We start from the raw sequence: 10,358 nt of genomic DNA, 5'->3' as shown, positions 1-10,358 counted from the left end.
AAATAATATTTGCATGTTTGACATGTTTTTTTCTTAAACAATTACATTTACACCGACAGTCATAATTTCTGTATTATTTTATTTAAAAAAGTTTTGTTACACATTTTGTTACATCTTAGTTATACAGTAACCCGGATTGGTTGATCATTGTGAAGTTGCATATATTTATATCGTTGTATTCCTTTTGTTTGTGTTAACCAATTGTTGCTCAGAATTATTTTTTATACATCATTTATTGATCTTGTAATTTCTTGTAATTTAGTTTCAGGCGCGGATCCAGAGGGGGGTTCCGGGGGTTGGAAATGTGGAGATATGGTGTGATTTTGTTTTTGTTTTGATGTGTTTGCATCTTAGATTGGGATTGCACCGAGTTATTTCATGATTTCTTTTGTGCTACATTTTCGATACATTTTTATTGCCCCACCTACGATAGTAGAGAGGCATTATGTTTTCTGGTCTGTGCGTCCGATCGTTCGTTCGTTCGTTCGTCCCGCTTCAGGTTAAAGTTTTTGGTCAAGGTAGTTTTTGGTGAAGTTGAAGTCCAATCAACATGATCAACTTGAAACTTAGTAAACATGTTCCCTATGATATGATCTTTCTAATTTTAACGCCAAATTAAAGTATTGACCCCAATTTCACGGTCCACTGAACATGTAAAATGATAGTGCGAGTGGGGCATCCGTGTACTATGGACACATTCTTGTTAGTCTATCTTATAGCATCTTACAATTGGCTCACTCTATTTTTCTCATACATGCTCACTATTACAAGTCAAGTACTATAGTAGTACACCGGTGTCTTCATATTTCATGTACTACACATGCGTATATATATTACTCGAATGTGAAACATGCAACAATACTCTTCCAAAGCAAGTCAGGAAACAATCCATCAACAAAGAATTAAGTTATTCATTTAACTTTAAAAGGGGTATGGTTTTCTTGTTTGAGCGCGACCATTTAGTGTCCGCCTCAACCAATCAAATACTTTTTTCTTTCAAAACTTAACACTTTAAGGTTTAAGAAGATCAGAATTCATAATATTTTTTCTGGTTTTAAATTTTGCCTGACAAAAAAAAATTTTCGAACGAATTTTGGATCAGACGATATTTTTTTTGAATGAATCTTACCCGTCACTCTTTTTCACAATTTGAAGTTAAATGTTCGTTCCCGTATGTAAATAACCAGCACAAAGACTCATTTTTTTATATACATTTAAAGACTTCCATCACACTGTTCAAACCAATATTCAGTGGCGGATCTAGAATTTTTCATTAGGAGGAAGGGGGGCTCCAGTCATGCTTCAGTGATTCCCTATGTTTAATCAAACATATTTTCCGACGAAAGCCCGTCCCCCCGAATCCGCCTTTATTCTTTAAAACGTTGTTCTTATAAATACTTACCACCAAGCCGTTGCTAAGACGGTGCTTAAAAGAGCAGCGGCTTGGGTTAAAATTGTACTTACTAGACAGTTTTTGATAATCTGTTACAGTTTTGTACAAGAGTTAGTCCTTTGATGTTTTAATAATAAAAACGGAACTATTATGATGTTATGGGAAATATCGAGTTTGCTTGATATTGACAAATCAAAAATTCAAGTCACATGGTAATGTTTGGCATGCTTAAACCTTTGACATATTTTGTAAATTGAAAAATGAATATACTAATTTAAAGACCGTTTTTGGGTGTGACATTTACGGTTGACTAGCATATTTTATGTAGAATGTACAACCTGTTTTATTTTAAAAAAAAATGATGATTCTAAAAGATAACGAAAATTAAACATTATGCTCTTTATTCTGTTCTTGAACAGGGCTCCAATTTAAAAAAAAAAAGAAGGGTTCAGCTGATCAAGTTCTATGAAGAAGGAGAAAGGGGAAACCAATGGCACTGCTATATCATCTCAGAAATTATATAAATTAGTAACCATCAGTATTACAAGGCTATGAAGGATGCATTCACATCTCTTCTGTTATTGAAACGTTTGACAAATTATGTATATAAAAAAAACAAGTTCCTTTTGTGGCATAACTTTATTTATATAGATTATTTCTCCTACATATCTTTATATATTGCTTTCATGAGTTCAAATTGGAATATCAGAAAAGCATCTGGTACTTCAAAACCTCTCCTCTCTGTTCTATGCCTCTGGTCGACATGTGTACTTCAGAATAATTCCTGACTGTCGGATGTATAGCAGAACTTTCACATAACTTCTTGATAAAACTGCTGTCTATCTCCCCTTTCGACACTGCAAACATAAAAATCGAACAGGCAATTAAAGAGGGGGTTGCAACCACATGTTCCCCGTACAAACGGATCGGAACTAAGAGCTCTTTCCCGGATCTGCCACTGGATTTATACATCAGACGCATCACAAAATATAAACATGTTATTAAATATACTAGAATATGAAATAAAGAAAATTTAAAATATTAATCGAAAATGTTGAATTATAATTTATGTCTACGAAACCCAAAGTTCTTACTTAATTGGCCTTGTTTTCAAATCATATCAAATGTTTTTATTGGTCTTCACATGTTAGAATAATGTAGGTTATTGCATATTCTTCAGAACTGTATCTTGAACTAATGAATTGAAAAAGAGGGGATGGATATACGTACTAAACATTAATTTTGTCTGTATTTTCAACATATCTAACAAACATGTGAGAAAAATTAGTTTTAGAATACGAAATATATCTCTCATTTTGTAAACAGATAGTGTATGATTGTTAAGGTATTTTTGTGTTTTTGACCCCCCCCCCCTCTTTTTTTTTGTAATGTACACCACAAAAAAAATTTAGTTTAGTTAAAGAACTAATAAACGATTGTCCTATAATGTAAGGCTTCAGAGTTTCATTTCATTTACATTCAACATGTTTATCGGATTTTTTTTTTATATCAATGTTGACCCGTTATTTTTTATCGGATTTTTTTTTTAACTACCAATGTCGAACCGTTCAACCGTTCAACATTGATAGTAAACAAAAGTTTGATAAATAATGTTGAATGTAAATGATATGAACCTCCGGTCTTATATTAGAGGACAATATATAAGACTTCTGAGATTCATATCATTTACATTCAACGGTTTTATCGGATTTTTTTTTATTACTTTGAACCGTTCAACATCAATAGTAAAAAAAAAATCCTTCTCGTAGTAGACGTTGCTCATGCAATGGCAGATTGAGATTGGCAATAGGTCCTTCTTTCGGAATAGGTTTGTGAATGCTATTGATTTCCTCTCCATGAACTTTAGGTTCTGTTGATTTCGGATTGAAACTTTCTTTATCTATATATTTTTCTATAGAAGTCACAGATTTTGCTTTTAGTGACGCGAGTGATGTCCCTTTAGATGAATTTGTGCGTTTACCAGGCTTGGTACTAGGTCCTGTACATTCAAGGAATTGTATTGAATGCGATTTAGCGACCTTGGCATTCGAATGAAAGTTTTTGTCGTTAGACTGAACAACAATTGGATTATTGTTTTCCGGTCTTGAGGCAAGACGTTGTTTTGATTCCGTGATTGAAACGTAAGTTATCTTTGTGTTGACTTCGATAGGAACAGTTTGCTTGTCAATGTATGTATTTCCAATCATGACCCAACCAAGTCTCAACTTTTGGGCAAATGGAGTTCGGGATGGTCCTAGGCGTTGTTCAAGAACGTGGTGTGCCTCTATAAGGTCCCTTCCAATTAGGAGTAGAATTTGACAACGTTCCTCTAGTGGTGTAATACTTCCTCTGAGTTCTGTCAGATGAGGATGATGCATTGCAACTTCAGGAGTAGGAATTTCGTCTCGATTATTGGGAATATTATTACATTCAATTAATGTAGGCAGATCAAATTGTACGTCACTATGTACAGATTTTATGACGAAATCTTTTCCTCTTTTCCCGGAAGTAGCTACTCTGCCGGAGCATGTTGTAAGAGAGTAGTTTTCAGGTTTCTCCCGAACGTTGAACAGACTGAAGAATTCAGGCGAGGCAAGAGACCGGTTGCTTTGGTCGTCAATAATGGCGTACATCCTGATAATTTTGTCTGTCTTGTCCTTGTGGTACACGTCCACAGGTAATATCTTGGCATAAGATTTCTCGCTCTTATGATCTTTGTAGATCTCTGTGCAGATCGAACTTACAGAGGTTAACTTTGTTTCAGCTGACTCTGTCTGCTCTCCGCCGTAGGCTTGTCTGGGTGAGCTAAACTGGGAACTTTCAGATTGTTGTGGTCTAGTGATGTGAAGTGCTGTGGTATGTCGTTCACTTCCACACTCGTTACAACTGATACTTGCGTTGCAGTCCCGACTTCTGTGTGTGGTTGACTCACAACACTTGTAGCACACATTGTTTTGTCTTAACAGTTCCTTGCGTTCCTCGATTGGTTTGGCTCGGAATGCTCGGCATTCATTCAAGGTATGCTTTGTCTTGTGTAGGATACACAGATTTTGTTGTCGACTGCTGTCTTCAGTTTGCTGTTCAACAGCCGTCTTATGGACGTTGACTTTAGAGTACGTCTGAGGTGTGAACCTTGGCGTAGCGTCTTTTGTATTTGGTGTTACCTTTGACCCAGAGATGAACCCAGGATCGTTCTTAATTTTGCTAATTTCCCTGATGAAGGCAGAGAATTCTGTGAAAGGTGGAAAGGCAACTTCATATTTTGACTTGTATCTTGAAGCTCTTGTAATCCACTTTTCTTGGAGTCCGTATGGTAGTTTTTCCACAATAGGATTTATCCCGGACGAAGAGTCAAAATATTCTAGCAAACATCCCAGCTTGGGATTTTCCTTGTGATATTCTATTTCTGATAGAATGTCAGACAGTTCATAAAGACGTGCGTTGTCCTTATTCGTCAAGGTTGGGAATTTGGCAAGTTTACTCATGAGAGAGGCTTCCAACATTTCTGGAGCACCATACCGCTCGTCAAGCCTCTTCCATAATCTCTGTATACCTATGGTAGGATTATTGGCGTTCGACGCTCTTATGCTAATGGCGTGTTTAGCAGACTCTGGACCGAGCCACTTGATCAGTAAATCGATCTGTTCAAAGTCAGAGACTTGTAACTCATCAGTCACGTTTTTGAAGCTTGCTTTCCAAGTATGGAAGGATTCTGCCCGATCATTGAAGCTTGTTAACCGGGAGAAAAGCAGGTCCTTACGTAAGAGGAATCTTGTTATCGACGATGTAAGGTTGATTTGTTGCTGGTGTTCAATAGGGATCTCTTCTTTAACTCCCTGTTTTTGGTGTTCAGCAGGGATCTCTTCTATGACGCCTTGATTTTGGTGTAAGACAGGGATCTTTTCTGAAACGCCCTGTTTTCCTATGCCAGTTATAGTTCCCAGATCTGGGAATACATTAACATCTGGTGACTTAGTACGTGTAGGCAAGACCTCAGGTGTTTGTGATGGCAAGTTCAGTGCCACAGATGGCACGAACGCTGGTGCTTCATGACTCAGCTCAATTTTAACAGGAATTTGTTTTTTCTTTTGAGGTCCTGTTACTTCCTTTACAGCGGTTGATACAGGAAGTTTATTGACGAAATCTTGCACACGCTGGAGCGGGTCTTCCTTTTCGTCAGGGAGATCGCTAAACGTTTGGCTGTCATCGTATTCCAGGATACGAGCCTCGGCTTCTGCGGCTGCAGCCTCAGCCGCAGCCTCTCTGCGTGCTTCTAGAAGGTTTAACTTGGCCTTCAGCTCGGCTTTTTCTCGGATTACACGTGCAGCCTCTTGTTTGATTTGTGCTTTTCTGCGTAAAGCCTCTTGTTCTACCTCATGTTCCATTTTAGCCTTTGAACGTGCGGCTTCTTGTTCCATTTCGGCCTTTTTGCGTGCTGCTTCCTGTTCCATTTCAGCCTTTTTGCGTGCTGCTTCCTGTTCCATTTCAGCCTTTTTAAGTGTGGCTTCCTGTTCCATCTCAGCCTTTTAGCGCGCTGCTTCCTGTTCCATTTCAGATTGTCTGAACAGGGCTTGTTCCTCTATCATTGCCTCTTGTTGTAGGATAAGTGAATGTTGTTCAACAAAGGCTATTTTTGATTTAGCGGCCTCTGCTTTGGCACGCTTCCTCCGTGCTAGACTTGACATGTCTGACACGTTAGAGCTACCACTGCGTGAGGTTGTCTTACCTTTTGACCCTGAGGTCCTTGTTTTAGTTGATTTAGCCTTAGTGAGGACAAGGCGATGCTCGTGTAAAGATTCCATGGCCAGTTCCACTTTGGACAAACGGAGATCCAATGTAAGGTTACATGCGTCTATGTCTTTTTGACTGTCCAACGTTCTGGTCCTTTTTAGAAAGTCCAGATATTCGTCTGTGAGCCTACGATAATTTGTACAGGCTTTGTCCTGGGCTGTTAAGACTTGCTGAAGTCCATTGGGAGGTGTGGTGATTTCCAATAACTGGGTCGTTATATCTGACCAAAGGACCTCTAATTCCTCACAGAACTTGTTACGTTTTTCTGTGTAGGCTCCTTTACCTTTTTCGGTAAGATCCCGTACTCGCCTAGTCTCGGGATTTTCATCTAAATGTGTGGTATTAGACGGATTTTGTAATAGTTCTAGATCTGTGACATTTCCCTCTGGGGGCTGTATCTCTTCTTGTTGTTCCACATGACTGGGATCCATGTTGACTCAACGTTGTTAGGTTGCTGCCTAGTACACACAAGTTATGTAGTCCACTGTCAGTGTAACGGTATGAACGTTGTTAGGTTGTCGTTCCTTGTCTGGATATGTAAAGACAGGTTGTCGTCAATTTACTGTACGTCAAGGGATGACGCGTACATGCAGGGCTCAACAGGTAGGTTGCTGTGTAGCTGTGGAGTGGCGTTATCTGTGAGACACAACAGGCAAGTTGCAGACTTTTTACTGTAATGGCCTGACCATTAAGTATAACCACGATTGGGCTCAAGCAATAAGAATATCAGGTGCTGACAATTTATTCTTAAACCAATCTATAAATGGTAAAAAGTCTGTGGTTAGCCACGAATTGTGTCCTAGATGACGTTTGTCCTTTGAAAAGTTCTCCAGAACTGGTATGACCTTGCAATGTTCAGTTTGAGATTTGTGTGAGCAGGGGAAAGGTAGCGATGATACGATGTTTTAATGTTCTTATAAGGTTAAAGATGAATAATCCTCCTAGACTGGAACACATAAACAGATTAAGAATATAATCGAACGAAATACACACATTGAGGAAAGGTGTAACAGAATAACTACGGTAAATAGAATAATTGAAATTCAGTTAATTGAGTGTGGGAGGCTATTTTAATCCACTTTATGAGTGTGTATTTTATAATGTTACAATGTAACAAACCTATCGAACATACCGTGAAAAATAACATTATCTCCCCTGGAAATGCTTAACAACAAGATACAAAAAGCTGCTACCTTTTTTTCCCTATATCACATAATTATGAAAACACATTACATAGATAGGGAATACTGTGCTTGTGTACACGTTTGAATGTGTAGGTGGCACACTCAGAACGATCGTCTCTAGATTTTTTTTTAAATTTGTCCCAGCTTTTCCGGGTTCACGTAGCAACACGTTTCTTTCCTTTCCAGCTATTCCTGATTATGAATAAATCCAAAACATGCATTTATCCAAAAGCAACAACTATTAAACAACTCACCTATACTAATGGTGATCGTCTAATTCCTAGCTAATTCCTTTAATCGTACCTTTCTTGACGACACCCATCGTTGTAGCGTCTACCATTGGAGGTAGCGAAATTACATGATTTGACAGGAGAGCGAAATAAGCAAGGGGAGCAATTTTATCGAACCGCATTCATTTTGTATCATCGGCGGAGAATGACAACAAATAATATAGATAATAAAATATAAACATTATATTATAAATAACGAATCTTATCAGCTAAATAAAGGTATTTACCTAGATTGTTTAGCTCTTTAACAATAATTGTATAAATGAAGGTTCATGTGGACCCTTTGGCTAAATGCAATACTCTGAGTACAGACAAATTTGTGCATCTAGAAATTTTTTTAGGCATAGCTTTCCCTAGATCAATAGAATTCAAATGCATTGTATGATTTAGAAAATTCATAGCTTAACTGGATTTTGCTGTGCATTTTTTTTTTCGTCCCTGCAGAAGATGATAAAATAAACAAACAGTTGAGTTTTCCTTGATCAATATGGTCCACTCAGGTACACAGTTTAAATCACCAATCATTGTCAGGTATCTATTGTCCATCTATTGTCCATGTCAATCAATACTGCTCACTTCAATTATTACCTGTGGGGAAGTTCTCAAACCTGTTTCACAACTTAGTTTATTTTGGCACCTTCTGGAGGAAGGAAAAAAAGTGAACTGCAAAATCCTGGTAAGTTTTCATTTTTCTAAACCATAAAACATATTTGAAATTTATTTATCTAGGGCATGCTATGCCTTAAAATATTTATAGATGCGCAGGTTTGTCTGTACTAAGAGTAAATGTTGAGGTGAAAATACGGCCATTGTAGCCAAAGGGTCCACATGAACCTTAATAACAACATGTTTTTTTTTCCAATAAAATGGTTTTATATATGTTTTCCTTATATCAAAATACATATACATGTATGAATTCAGATAGTATTATATACATAGTTATAATTTAATCGCATTAAGATATTTTCAGAAAACGTGATATTATTTTTTTTATATTAGAGCATTTGCATTATTCACGTATCAGAATACGTGCACGGATCGACGTATACGTATCGAACAGATTTGTTTACAATAATGATTTTACCCCGATCTCAATTAAAATAAAATGCATTAGATAATATTTTCATCGGGACCCACTTGACTTAATTTATCCTTTCCTCATATATGTGTTATACAATACGTCGATACGGATTAAGTCAAGTATGTCCCCATTTAAATATTATATAATGCGTTTAATTCTAATTGAGATCGGGGTGAAATCATTACTGTAAACAAATCTATTCGATACGTATACGTCGATCCGTGCACGTATCCCGATACGTGAATAATGAAAATGCTCTATTATAGCAGTGGGACATTTAAAGACGTATCGTATCCGTTCTGATACGTTGGCGTATCTGAGAAAATATCTATATATTATTGTTTAATAGATTATTTTCATGTTTAAATATGTGTTTTCTATGTTAGATATCTTTTTGTCTTTGGTACCCATTGATCAACACTTTTAAATACATGATAGTTTTCAATTTACGAATACCCGTCTATATCTTAACATTTGATATTTAAACCATCACCACTTCTCCGTCATGAATTTAAGATTAATGAGTCCTTCTGTAGCCATTTGTATTACGAAATTGTGCAATCAAATCAAAACAACAATAGTACAATAGAGATTTGCCATGTTGTGCATATATACAAGGGAAACTTTGTTCAGAAAATCGTTACTTTGTGCTGAGACTAGTCTCAGCTTTGTGGCAAATATAGTTAAAATCTACAGACTTGAATAAAGAGATTTTTATTATAAAATTTGTAACATAGTTTACTCACTTCTAAATGTGCTATCGTTTATTGTTAACAAAAAGTCATTAACAACTATATTCAAAACCAAAAACTCGTATTAATGCTCATGTGTACCCTATGGCTAAAATGGCCGTATTTTCACCTCAAAATTTTCTCTGAGTACAGGCAAACCTGTGCATCTGGAAAAGTTTTAAGGCATAGCATGCCCTAGATAAATAGAATTCAAATGCATTGTATGATTTAGAAAACTCATAACTTAACTGGATTTTGCCGTACACTTTTTTTCGTCTCTGCAGAAGATGATAAAATTAACAAACAGTTGAGTTTACCTTGATATGGTCCACTCAGGTACACAGTTTAAATAACCAATTATTGTCAGGTATCTATTGTCCATCTAATGTCCATGTCAATTAAAAATGCTCACTTTAATTTTTACCTGTGGGGAAGTTCTCAAACCTGTTTTCCAACTTATTTTATTTTGGCACCTTCTGGAGGAATGAAAAAAAGTACACGGCAAAATCTTGGTAAGTTTTTATTTTTCTGAAACATAAAACATATTTAAAATTCATTTATCTAGGGCATGCTATGCCTGAAAAAAATTACAGATGCGCAGGTTTGTCTGTACTCAGAGTAAATTTTGAGGTGAAAATACGGCCATTTTAGCCATAGGGTCCACATGAACCTTAAGTCACTAAAGTCAAGTGCACCCTAGAAGGTGTACTTCTACATATTTGAAAAAGGATTGCCTGCTAATTTATAAATTTAATATTATTGGTATCACTAAGAAAAATATACCATTTAAATGAAAAATTATACCATTTAAATAAAAAATATTGCATCTAAATGAAAAAATATATCATTCAAATGAAAAAATATTGCATATAAATGAAGAAATACACC

The 10,358-nt window shown here is 36.4% G+C and overlaps 1 protein-coding gene and 1 long non-coding RNA gene across 4 annotated transcripts in view; one reads left to right on the top strand and one right to left on the bottom strand.

The window, feature by feature from the left end:
- Positions 1-2,017: 2,017 nt before the first annotated feature.
- Positions 2,018-7,771, bottom strand: LOC143070426 (uncharacterized). The gene is made up of 2 exons (XR_012976524.1): positions 7,623-7,771; positions 2,018-2,250 (listed from the first exon to the last, which is right to left on the bottom strand). It is a non-coding gene; the product is annotated as an uncharacterized LOC143070426 (long non-coding RNA).
- A 359-nt stretch (positions 7,772-8,130) lies between these two features.
- LOC143070360 (epithelial sodium channel subunit alpha-like) overlaps positions 8,131-10,358 on the top strand; it is a 39,617-nt gene continuing 37,389 nt past the window's right edge. Inside the window, exon 1 of one of the 3 annotated variants that reach the window (XM_076244728.1) lies at positions 8,131-8,334. In XM_076244728.1, coding sequence (XP_076100843.1) covers positions 8,146-8,334 — 189 coding nt within the window. In that variant the 5' untranslated portion in view covers positions 8,131-8,145. Of the gene's footprint in view, positions 8,335-9,966; positions 9,983-10,358 lie in introns of those variants that run through there. The other 2 variants (XM_076244729.1, XM_076244731.1) reach the window with 2 other exon arrangements.

Source organism: Mytilus galloprovincialis, chromosome 1 (genome assembly GCF_965363235.1).
Source record: "Mytilus galloprovincialis chromosome 1, xbMytGall1.hap1.1, whole genome shotgun sequence".
Lineage (NCBI taxonomy): Eukaryota > Metazoa > Mollusca > Bivalvia > Mytilida > Mytilidae > Mytilus > Mytilus galloprovincialis.
This window is presented reverse-complemented; position numbering and strand designations above follow the sequence as displayed.